Genomic DNA, 13,620 nt, shown 5'->3' on the forward strand with positions numbered 1-13,620 from the left:
TTGGTATCTATCCCTATTAGGGATTGTTATTATTGTACAGGAAAAGAGACAGGAATATGGGAATCCTAAGTGAAAGACCTACTCTGGTAGAGTTATTAGCTGAATATAGAATAGAATCTGCTGTTAAAAAAGGGAAAATTAGCAGGGCCTATAAATTACTGTATGATAATTATAGGAATCTAGAAGGGTAGAAAAGGTTTGGAAAATAGATAAGATAAGCAACTCATAAGGAAACAATGGGAGGACATATATATTGATCCCAAGTATGTAACAAAGTCTAGAAGATTTAGGATTTTTGTATTTTTATATCACAGGCAGACTCCAAAGAATTTTTCTTCGGGTAAATGGCAAATGTTGGCAGTGTAATTTGGAAGAAAGCAGTAACTGCGAACATATGTTTGGCAATGTAATGAATTGGCAGACTTCAACAATTCCCTACGGAATACTCTGTCAGAAATATTGGGTGAGCAAATGGGTGCAACTAAGGAATGATTTTTTTGAGCTGGGATACAATATCAGAATTGCCTAAATAAGGAAAGGCCTTGAAAAGTTTAATTCTGGTAGCTACCTAAAATGCAATTGCTAGAAAATGGAAATCAAAGTCTAAACCAACTGTATTTGAAGTATTAAATATTGCAACAGAGATTAAAAAAAAACTGGAAGTGGGAAGAATAATGCTTTAGAGGAGGACTGAGATTTAAGGGAAGGCAGGAACTGAGCAATTTATGTAATGCTGGACTGAAGATAGTTATACAAAAAAGCATGTGATGCATAATGTTTGTAACTAGGAACATGTGAATATGTTTTTATATAAATGTATTTTTATCTATGTGTTAAGTGGTAATTCAATTAACATGTTAAAAAAGACTATTAGAATCTAGAGAAGGTTTCTTGAGGACTGGAATAACTAGGGTTTACTTCAGTAAATATGGAAAAAATAGACCTCAGAGAGGATTCCAATATCTAAGCAATAAATATTCCTATAACATTTGGAAGGCTATAACCAGCCTTAGGGGGGAAATCCAGTTTGTAGGCATGTACTTGAAATCACATTCAAGAATTCATCATAATATGGTACAATAAATACTTGCCACAATAATAAAGACCTAGTCTCAGCCTGATGAAAAAAGTAGATCCTGAAGGCTAGAGAAGAAAACACAGATATGATGTGCCAGTAAACAGCCTTCTTACACTGATGGGAAGTCAAATATCTTCTCAGGCCAGGCTTTGCTACACAGACTATACACAGCTCAAAAAAGCATGGTTACTCAGTTAGCTGCTGATGGTTTCTCTCTGCACATGAGCTGCCTTCTTAAAAAATATCTCAGTTTCCTAATTGTCATAATCCTCATCCAGATAAAATCCTGCCACTGCAGAGATCCACATGCTTCTAACAACCATGGCTTAGCACCTTGACAGAAACTAGATAGACATGACCCGAGGTAAAAAAAAACAATTCCACAGCACTGAATACTTACAACTGAGCTGAGGGAGGATGGAAGAAAGCAAATTAGGAGTAACTTTAGAAAGGTTATGACACTCCATCAGCTGAAAATTTGGAGGACTAAAATAGGCCAGTTCAAGAGCAGATCAGGAAGTTAACTGACCATAGGACTAGCTCCAGAACCAAACTAGAGTTCTTTGCATAGAGAAGGAATATAAAATCAAGAGCATGTTCTGATCTATGAGTTGCAGAAGTAATAACTTTTAAAAATGTCTTCATAAGACAAATGTTTTGCCCAGAAATACTGACTCGTCATTAATCCATATGTTAATGTCACCAAAAAGCACAAGGTTTTGTCACACAACAAAAGCCCAATTGAAAGTTAGTAAACTCATGCACGCAAAACCTCTCATAACCAAGTCAATGGCAGATTAGTAGAAACCATCATAACTCCACCACCTATACAATATTCTAGCATGCTACAACCAGCCTGAAGGAAAAGGAATCTAGTTACAGGCAAGTACGTGAAATTAAAGTCAAGAATTCATCATAATCTGGTACACTAAATACTTTCTACTAATATGAAGACCTATTCTTGGCCTAATTAAAAAAGAAGATCATGAAGTCTAGAGGAGGGAATGTACATCTTATATGCCAAAAAAGTTGACTTCTTACACTGATATGAAGTATGGACATAAAATAAAAGCCACATCTGTCTGAGTTAGCGATAGCTCAAGTGGATGAATAAGATTGTACTTCTCAAAACAAAAAAAAAAAATGAGTAGGTGAAGTTCCTTGGAACTCTAGCCAAATTTCCATTATCAGTGTGAATACCACCTTGAGTCTCTCCTGAAAAGAATACATTGGCCTAGAAGGACTAACCCAGTCAACAAAAGCATGCATCTATAAATAAATAATTTTTTTTTTTTTTCATGCAGCCAGGGCATATTCAACTGTAGGTACTACAAATGGTAACTGGAAATAGTTGGAACTCATATTTAAAACAAATGCTGACTCCATCCCTCTATCCTACTTCATGGGAAGGTGTTGAAAAATGGAAACACCATGAGGCATGACAGCTACAAGATAAGGAGACAAAGTCTTCATCAAGCTAGGTCTTTGTTATAAATACAAAAGTGACAATGTCAGCAAGTCAGAGATAATCTCAAGCTTGCTGCACCAGGACATTTCTTTTGCATACAATATACATAAGTATACTGGGTACAGATTAAAGGAAAGATGGATAGTTCTGAACAAGCCTGTACAGAGAAGATAACTATCTCCCCACTAGGAATGCATACTTGCCAGTAACTAGAAAAGCCCACATTCAGCATCCAGCTCTGTGTTGATGCAAGATACGCTGACATCTGCGTGTTTGAAACCCAGTTTTAACAAATGAGCTAGGCTAAAGGGGCAGAGTGCCATAAGGCCATCCTTTTTTAAAGCTCTGCTAGTTAAGGAAAGTAGAATGGGAATTATCCTTGTCAGGTTACATTGCTCTATATTTGGAACTATTTTGTGCTACTTATTTACAGCTATGCTAAAGAATAGTAGAATTTACCATAAGGAAAGTTAATACAATTGCTCTAATGAAATTTCATTCTTTTCGTCACAATAAATCAGTAACTTTGGGTACAATATAGCGTAGCAAATGCAAGGGGGAAGTAGGCTACTAGAGAATTAGAATTAGTAGTTTATACACTAATCAGCCATATGAGAAGAGTACATAAACCAAAAGTCATAATCTGTTGTCAGATCTGTTGCTGTTTGAGGATTTAACTTGAATTTTAATTTGAACAGAGAAACCTTTATCAATAAAATATAAACAGTATAGTTATATAGAGTATTATTTTGATAGGAATATTTTTTTCTGAGGGTAACTTGTAGTCACATAAATGCAATATATTCACTATCCCAAATGCAAACTCCAGCACAGTTTAATAGACACACATATACATAGGCACAGCCACATGCATTTCATGGTTTACCTTTAAAATGTCGTAAAACATATTTTCAGCTGTTCAAGTACCTGAACCAAAATGCTAAAAACAACACCTTTCAAACACTTCCATATGCAAACTGGTCAATTTAGGAAAGTCAGCACCAAGGAATGTTGACTTTGACTGAAACAACCTGCACTTCTAGATTTATCCTATGAATGTTTTGCAGGGGGCAAGCCCCCTGCCCCCCACACCCCCTGCTACTTCTATATATAAACTCCGAGATCGCACTACAGTGATGGAAAGGGTACATTTCCTGATCCCCACTATGGTGCGATCTCCACTCAAAATGCTGAATTCACAACAGAGAATGTTAGTGTGCATTCACTGTTGTGATTTCAACATTTTTTTTTTCGATAAAACGTACTTTTGAAAATTTACTTTCAGTCGAACAGGTAAGCAACAACATTTTAAAGGTAAACCGCATTTCACATGTATACCCGCATACACACACATACACACACACACACACACACACACACACACACACACACACACACACACACACACACACAGTAAAAACAAGTAAAATGGCTAAAACTTAGTAATTGCTGATTTAAGGCACAGCTATTTGTGAGAAATAATGAGTTATTTATAAGACTACAGCATAAAGATAGACAGTACTATTATTGCTGATTTTAACCATATGTTCAATGATTTTGGGTACACTTATATGCAGCATCTTATTAAACACAATGAAATCAAGGCTAAGGCATTATTAGATGAAGTATTTAACCTAAATGAAAACATTATTAAGGATGCATTGTTTGACAGATGGTATGACTGTTACTCCAGTCAGTTCAGCCAGGCCACAGTAAAAGTAAAAAAAGCCTACGAAAGGAAGATGCATAAACTAGAAAGGGACATGGATCTTTACAAACATGACAGAGCATATGTATGGCCTAGGTATAATACAGGAGAAGAAGGACAATTTGAAGTGGTTAATTCTAGAAGTAATAAAAGGAATGCACGGAGACATGAGGAAGAGAATTTTCAAGGGGGGAGGTTTTTTCCAGCACAAAGAAAACAACAAAGGAGATATTAGGTATTCATGTTCATACTAATACAGAGGGTAGTACCAGTACAGCTATTGGTACTAAATCAGACATGGATATAGTTAAGACTGGATCATCCCCCAATAAGCATACACACGGTGTTTTGGTTAGGACTGACCTTAATGAAGGTCCGAGTATTATTAGCCATCACTGATACAAAGTATATAATTACACAGATACCCCAGTTACCAAAGATTTTATCACATTATTTAGTAAAGGTATGAAATTCATACCAACGGTAAAAACCAACTTATTTGATGTCATAATGGAAATAAAATTCTTTTGTAGAAGGGTAAATCTGGCTTTACAATTTAAAGACAACATCACTAATACATATGAGCTAACTCAACATCATGACTTAAAGAAAAAAAGTACATATATACCTATGTCGAACCCACAGGTAACTATATATGAGAATATGGTTTGTCATGATATCTACAAATTACACCAAGAAAGTAGGCACTTTTACAATGATGAGAACAGTTGCTTGGATAACCTGAATAAAGAGGAAAGGAGATGTTTGAATGATATTATTAGAAACAAACAGATTAGAATCATGAAACCAGACAAGGGTGGAGGGGTAGTGATTTATCATAATGCCCAGTATGAGAAAGAAATACACAACATTATATATGACTCAGGTCATTATGAGAAGGTAACTTCTAACCAGATTACAACTGGATACAGTTGATAATACCATAGAAGATTACTTTATTGACAAATAACAAGTGATATATATGAATTTGTCAAAACAGAATACGATTTTGGCACGTATTGAATACCTAAGATACACAAAAATCTAACCAAGCCACCATTCAGACCTATCATATCAGGATCTAAGTCCAAGACATTCAAGATAGGCACCATCATTGATCATTGGACCAAACCGATTTACAGCAAGGTTGAACATCTGGTCAAGGACTCATGGGACTTCTTGAGTAAAGTCACCACGGACAAGTGGGATGAAAACCTGACGTTCTTGACCATTGATGTGCAAGATCTCTTTTCCAGCATACCTGTTAATACTGGTCTCGACTACTTTCACAGTAGCCTATGTAAATACTTAGAATGTAGTGGCGATAGAGTGAATTTAATCACCGATATGATGAGCTTGGTGTTGGAACACAATTACATGAACATCAGGGTGAAGTATTCAGACAATCTCAAGGAGTGGCTATGGGGCGTCATGTGCCCGATGTTTGCCAACTTGGTTATGTTGGGTGGGAAACGTCCATTTGTTCACTTGTGATTTCTATAGGCACATGTCATATCTTAACAACACCACTGATTTTCTGAGATTACCAATTTGACAACAAGGGCATATCCTATTTGGACACCTGGATAGGTAATACTGGCACTGGATTCACATCCAGACTATACAGGAAGCCTACCTTCTCAAATGATTATATCCATTTTACCAGTTGTCACCCACGACATATCTTTAAAAACATTGTGAAGGGCCAATGCATTAGGGCAGCAAGAATGTCATCTACTGCTGAAGACATGAATAATGAACTTACCTTTATTTCTCAACTTTTTAGTGAGAGAAAAGTTATTAGATAATATCACTACCTACGTTAAAGCACAATGGGGATTAAAATATAAACCACTCTTGGGTAGTCCTATGTATATACAGAACAAAACAAGTTCAAACCTAAACAGGATGGTATGTGTGATCAGATTCAATCCATTTGCTAATTTAATAACGGACATTCTGAAGAAATATTGGAGTATTATTACCTCTGGGGGCAACCTGGGGAATATAGTTGGAACTGAGATAAGCACCGTGTACAAAACTGGAAGCAATATCAAAATGTTATTGGAATGTGGTACAAAGAGTGAAAGAGCTACAAACAACAATGGAACCAATAAAGGAACCAGTAAATGTGGACGTTGCAACCAATGCAAATTCATAAACACCACACCCACCATCAGATTAGAGAACATTGTACATACTAAGATCACTAACATCCAAGGTAATTGTAATTCACAGCGTTTAGTGTACATTGCCAAATGCACAAAGTGTCCGGCCTATTATATAGGCAAAACAGAAAGAAAGTTTAAGAAGCGGATTTATGAGCATACATACAAGATAAGCAAACAAGACATATATCGACACATTCATGATCAAGGTATAGACCACTCTTTTAGGTTTTCCATTATAGATCAGGTAAATACTAAGGACAAGGGGGGGAATTGGAAGACCTATTTGGCGTGGAAAGAGAGTAGATGGCAAATTTGCACTGATGCCACTACAAAGCCAGGGATTAATGACTTTATTAGTATTAAACCCTTGTTAGCTTTGAACTGAGATTGTAGGATCTGTATTTCATTGTACCTAATTGTATATCACTATACTGTATTTTTATTTTTATTACACATTATATTACTCAATTATATTTTATTACAGTATGCATCTATCTAACCACTCCACAAGTGATGTGTGTAAATTGACGGTGGCTTTGGAATTACTATTCATTGGGACTATGTCATTAGATAGATCTAGTGGATACATTATAACAGTATACTGTTGTTTTTACAAAGTCCTTCTTATAAGTGTTGGTAATGTTTAGGACAAATATACTCCGTACCCATCAATTATGAATCAACAGGATAGTAATTCATCTGCTATTATAATGCGATTATAATGTAATACTTTATGTATTAAGTATGTTTATATAGTATTAGTACAGTTTTTAATACATCCTATTTAATATATACATTTTTTAGAGAATCTTAGGGAGAAGTCAAACAAGTTTGTATTTTTATTTTTATTTTTATAACACTTCAGTATTTTTATAACACTTCAGTATTTTTATAATCTTTATAACATTTCAGTGTATTAAATGCCTTATGGCTAGGCATCTCAACTGAGTTACCTTTTGGGAACATGGCCGTTTTAAGAATAATATTAACAATTAGTGTTTGGCGCCTATAAAGTATATAAGCTTGTTTTTATGTTTAGGTAATTGTTCTGATGAAATCTGCATGTAAGCAGATGAAAGCGCTCAACCTACAATAAAGTGTTTAACGAAACAGTACCGGCTTCGAGTGTTTGGATTCCTTGCTCTGTATTTTTACAGCATAAACTTACATTACACTTTGTGACAGAAAGCAGTTCATATAAAAGTTTACAGATCAAGAAAATGTTGCCAGTTTGTTGATTAAAGAATTTCAGTTAAAAAAACACATTAGAAAGAAACTCCATTCCTGTTACAAAAGATGCAGAGAAACTCTTGTTTCTGTTCACTTTCTTTGCTACATTAGCTTTGCTACATTGGCATAAGCACAGCTAATTAGGTGTACAAAAACAGACAAAGACATGCACACACACACACACACACACACACACACACACACACACACACACACACACACACACACACACACACACACACACACACAAACTTACACAAATGAGCTATTTAAAAATACTCCACAAACTGCTATGGATTACCTGGTCCTTTGGCACGTCCAGGAAGTAATCGACCTAGACGGAATATTACAGCACGTTCATACTCTTGTATTATCTATATAAAAGAGATGAAAAGTATTCAGGTGGTTATCTTAACAGGAAAAAAGACAACACTGCATAGTATGCATTCTTTCCAAGATTCAAGTCAAATTGCTGCAGGTCCTTTGAAATTCAAACATGGTCAGCTTGGACTGTTAAAGTTAAATTTAAGACGTGTATCTATGGTTTGCTCTCTCTGCTTGCATTGCTATTGCTTTAGTCTTGTGTACGCATGTTTCTACCGTGCTTTACCTAAATGGCAGTAGTCATTTACTATTTTTTCATTTTTTTAAAATGTATTTAATCATAGCTATGGGTCACTTCACCAACATGAGTCCAATGCATGGACAACATTCATTTGAGAACTTTTGGTCACACTTCACATGTGCCTTAAAGTATCCGTTTTCTGTTCAATGAGCACAGACAATTTAATAAGCAATACTTAACTATTAAATTTAATCCAGACGAATCACAAATTATGAAACATTTCTATGATTTGACAAGGAGATCAAAACATGTGACATCCCTAAATTTTGACCAAAAATATTGCAGTAAAAGGTGCAGAAATATTCCATAAGTAGTGTTTAGGACATTGAGAAATGAGATATAAAAGAACACTATCAAAATACAAAAAAAACTATGAATACACATTTTAAACTGTCATTGGTCTTGCCTTATTTGAACCTAAGTTTTAAACACAGAAGTGTATTTCAAATATGAACCTGTGGCACATGAGCAGGTCCTAGAGTGTTATTTAGATGAACAAGAATGCATCCAAAAGCTTTTCTGCAGATTAGACCTAATTTTATAATTAGGAATACACACTAGCAGGACGTGGGTAATGCAGGCATTACATACTGCTGATACCATTTGGTCAAAAGGGTGAAGAGTGAGTAACTAAACCAAAAATAAAAAATAATGCTAGGGCACTTCTATGAGCTAGGCTTGTAAAGGCTCCAGGGCCATTAGCCTAGTACACACCTATGAACCTGTGAACCTATGAACTCCTGCTGATGCCTCTAGGTGTCAAATATTGCTTGTTCATATTTGCATCAATAATTCCAAAACCGTACAAAATTTTAAAGGATTTCATCTTAAACAATAGCAAACTCAACTGCATTAATATTTGACCTCTGTCTAGTACAGGTAAATAGATACTGACCATTGTTTTATTATATTAATTTATTAAGATATAATTTTTCACATTTTTCTAAATATCTCAACAAACAAGTAACACAGACAGAATTCCTTAGCCTCATATAAAAGCTCTCAGCTAGACGAATAAAGTGCTGCTGTACATATGTCCACCATCTCCTTCTTATTATACTATGCAGCCTCTGGAAACAAAGTTAAAACAATAAATATTTCATTCAATAAGGAAGAATGCCTTGATCACAGAGCCTATCTGCTGTGTATATGCAAACATTTCTAGATATCAGTATATCTGTGCATATGTTTTTGCCAAAAGCATTTCTAGCACCTCAATGGAGCAAGCAGGGGAAAAGAGCTCTGAGCCTCTGCTGCATTTTTAATGAATACACTAATTGAAGGAGATTATAGTCTCTTTCAAATAAAGACACACTCAGTTTGAAAATAAAGTTAGAGAGAGATGCTCAACAGAATATGGAATTTTGGACAGTCTTTCTTAATCTGGTAAGTTTGAGTGAGGTAAGGGTTTAGCACAATTATTTTTAGCTTTTGCAAATAAACCAGTCAAACACAGGCATCTGAGTCTTTTTTCTTTGGGTAACACTGGATTACTGTTGCAAGAATGGTCATTCTGCCATTCAGAATATTCTAGTTATTATTACATTTTATACAGTTGTGTAGTACTGAATACAAAGCATGACAATCTGGTTACTTTAGTCACCTGATGATATAGCAATGGCATGAGCTCTCCATTCTGTTAATGGACTTAAAGGCAAGGAAGGCATTGAGGGAATTTTGTAAAAAATGACACCCCCATATATATTAAAAGCATAACAGAACTGAAATCCTAGCACATTTGGAATTCCAAAAGTGATCACAAAGTTATTATTCAAGGCTTGACCTGCATAATTGGTACCAGTATATATGAAATGGATCCCTGAAAAACTTTATTATCACAGTAACTCCTTTTATTTGTAAATGTAGACTTCTTCAGACTGTATAGTTCAACAATTAACAACCCATTTAAATACAAAATTGCAGTCACATGATCCAGAACACATGATAACAAAATATAACTCAATCCTATAGTCCTATCATTTTTGTAAAAGGGGTGCCCTTAGAAGACATTAACAATTCAGTGAATGAAAAAAAAAATTAATAACATAATGAAGACCCGTTGAAGCATTTTCCAAGTATTTCATGACAAGTTTAAGAAGGTTTTTTTGGTTATCAAGATTTGTATATAAAAGAGGCAAACATTTAAAAAATATTTTTCAGAGTTAACTGACTATGAGTACTGGAACTAAGCAGCTTAGGAAGGCACATATAGATGTGGAACTTGTAATTAATGCAGGTATATAATTCACAGAAAGAAATCTGTAGACATGATTGGAAATAAAGTTTACATACCTGGTTACTTTAATTCCAAATCTATTCTTGTTATACATGCTTTTGTTATCATGTGTTGTGGATCATGCAACTCCATTTATTTTATTTAACTCATTACATTCGAGTGACACCACCAGGTGCATCTGTAGTTAACTCAATTTGGTTTTGTGAAAGGTAGATCATGCCTGCTCAACCTGGTTGACTTCTTTGAGTTAGTCACCAGAGCTGTGGATGAGGGCAAGGCAGTTCATACAGCCTACCTTGATCTGGCCAAGCCATTTGATACCATTCCCCACTCAGGAATTATTGATAAACTCACCAAACTAGGCATCAACCCCTATATCACTAGGTAGGTTGCAAACTGGCTCACAGATAGAACCCACAGTGTGAAACTAGAGGACTCCAAGTCAGACTGCCGACCAGTCACTAATGGAGTCTCACAGGGATCAGTCCTGGGTCCTCTCCTGTTTGGCATCTACTTCTCAGAAGTCTAGGCCAACACGGAGGGACTCTGGCTGACCAAGTTTGCAGATGACTGCAAGCTGGGAGCCATTATTAACTCCACAAGTGATGTAGACATCCTACAGAAAGGCCTCACTTAGACCAATGACTGGTGTCGAAACCATGGCCTTAAGCTTAATGCCAAAATATGTGTCATCATCCCCTTTGGGAAAAAACTCAGTTCCCACTAATTACCACATCGATGGGAGCCCACTGAGCACTGAAGGCATTATAAGAGATCTGGTGACGCAGGTTGACAGCACCCTCTCCTTTGACCACCACATTGCCACTGTGGTCAGAAAGTCCTTCCATGTCGCACATCTTATTACCAAGGGTTTTGCATCCAGGAAGGACAACCATTGAGCATAATGCCCCATTTGGCATGTACCTCACTAGACACATGCAACAGCTGGAAAGGCCACAGAAGTACCTCATGAAGAGAATCCTAGGCCTTAAACACATCCTACATGGACAGACTCAAAAAACTGCAGCTATTCTCTGTCTCATATCGTCTACTAAGAGGTGATCTCTGCTTGACTTACAAAGCCATGTCTGACCCAGCCCTCTTAAAAATGCTACATCTAAAGAAATCCCAATCCCTCTGCACCACATGCTCCAGAGACCTCAACCTCATTACCACAATCAACAGAACATGCTGGAGGGATAGGATCATAACCCAGAAACTGCCCATACTCTGGAATAGACTTCCCATACATGTCAAGCAGAGCACCTCACTTGATGAGTGGATGGGAAATAGAAAGTTCACAATGGGGATCACTCCAGTGGCTCTACTTGATAGAGGCCCTTGGAACTAACGTCCGGCGGCACGATGCCAGGGCACGTCTATGAGCTAGGCTTGTAAAGGCTCCAGGGCCATTAGCCTAGTACACACCTATGAACCTGTGAACCTATGAACTCCTTCTGATGCCTCTAGGTGTCAAATATTGCTTGTTCATATTTGCATCAATAATTCCAAAACCGTGCAAAATTTTAAAGGATTTCATCTTAAACAATAGCAAACTCAACTGCATTAATATTTGACCTCTGTCTAGTACAGGTAAATAGATACTGACCATTGTTTTATTATATTAATTTCTATAATTTTTCACATTTTTCTAAATATCTCAACAAACAAGTAACACAGACAGAATTCCTTAGCCTCATATAAAAGCTCTCAGCTAGACAAAAAAAGTGCTGCTGACAATATGTGTGTAACTTCAGTGGTTGCTGAGATATTGTAAGTTGTTTACAAAATATTACAACTGTAATAGTGACTGTGTTCACTGTGACTTATACATTTCGGTTTAAGACCTAGAACCTAAAGAATACTATCACTATAAAAATAGTTTGTGTTGAAGAGTTTGCCATTTATACTTCTTTCATAATCCCTATGGTTCTAGAGATATCAACATTTGTTTGAAATGTAAGGACATCATTTGATTCTGTCAAAAGGCTTAGGCTCCACCCATTGGAAGTTACAGTGCAAACGTCCTGAGCTCCATTGGAGTGAATGAGTTAAATTGACTGTTAACTGTTGAACATCTTAGTCTGAAGACATCTGTTTTACATATGAAAGCTCTTACTGTGATAATAAACGTTTTAATTAGTTCATATTGTGGTTTATGAGCCAATTATTTATCTTAGCAACATCATTCCCTTCCTCACTGTGATTCTAAGGTACACTGGCTATACCAAAGCTAACATAATATGTGATCTCTTACACCTCCTTCTAGTCCATGCAATTCTTTTGCCATGGCTATTTGTGGCATTTTATTTCTCGCATGTAACCATAATAACAGACCTATATATAACAGACCAGGCAAAATATGTTATACAGAGTTCCATATTGTACAACAATGGGTCTATGTTCAGCCATCGAATGGAGCTTACATCAAATGGCTGAACATGGAACCCTAGCCATCGAATGTTCATTCAGTGAACTTTCATTTCATCGATGGGGAAAGTAACTAGTTGACCACCACTTCCTTGTCTGCCCCTTTCCCTACTGTAGTGTGGTCTCAGAGTTGGTTTATATATTTGGGGGGTTGTAGGGGGCAAAGCCCCCCACCTGGGTGGGTTTCAAATACTGCAGTGGGACACATGGGGAAGTGGGGGAAAACTAGTTACTTTCTCCATCGATGAAATGAACATTTACTGAATGAACATCAATGGATAGGGTTCGATGTGCAGCCATTCTATGGATTTTTCATTCAATGGCTGAACATAAACCCATACAACAACATCACAAATTTCATGAATCTCATAAAATAAACGTACATTTATTAATACTGTTCTCTGCACTGTCTCCACTGCATGATGTGGTGGTCTGAACCTCCTTCAAGTGCCTACCATTATGTAAATGTACTCTATGATATATATTTTTTTAAACAAGAAACATCTTTATTAAATTATCATGTATGACATAAGCAATGCTACATTTATATAAATGAAAAAAAAACAATAAATCGTTTGCAAACATTATACATTTCAAACCATGCTGATAGACTTTTAGCTGCAAACATTATAATATCACTTAACATATCCAATCATTGTTAATCAACCATTATA

The 13,620-nt window shown here is 36.1% G+C and overlaps 1 protein-coding gene across 1 annotated transcript in view; it reads right to left on the reverse strand.

Annotated features, from left to right (window-relative positions):
* NPHS2 (NPHS2 stomatin family member, podocin) overlaps nucleotides 1-13,620 on the reverse strand; it is a 269,098-nt gene that overhangs the window by 195,750 nt on the left and 59,728 nt on the right. Inside the window, exon 5 of the mRNA XM_044086847.1 lies at nucleotides 7,957-8,029. Within this exon, the coding sequence (XP_043942782.1) occupies nucleotides 7,957-8,029 (73 nt within the window). The remainder of the gene's footprint in view (nucleotides 1-7,956; nucleotides 8,030-13,620) is intronic.

Source organism: Protopterus annectens, chromosome 10.part0 (assembly GCF_019279795.1).
Source record: "Protopterus annectens isolate FY-2018-M chromosome 10.part0, PAN1.0, whole genome shotgun sequence".
NCBI classification, from domain to species: Eukaryota; Metazoa; Chordata; order Ceratodontiformes; family Protopteridae; genus Protopterus; species Protopterus annectens.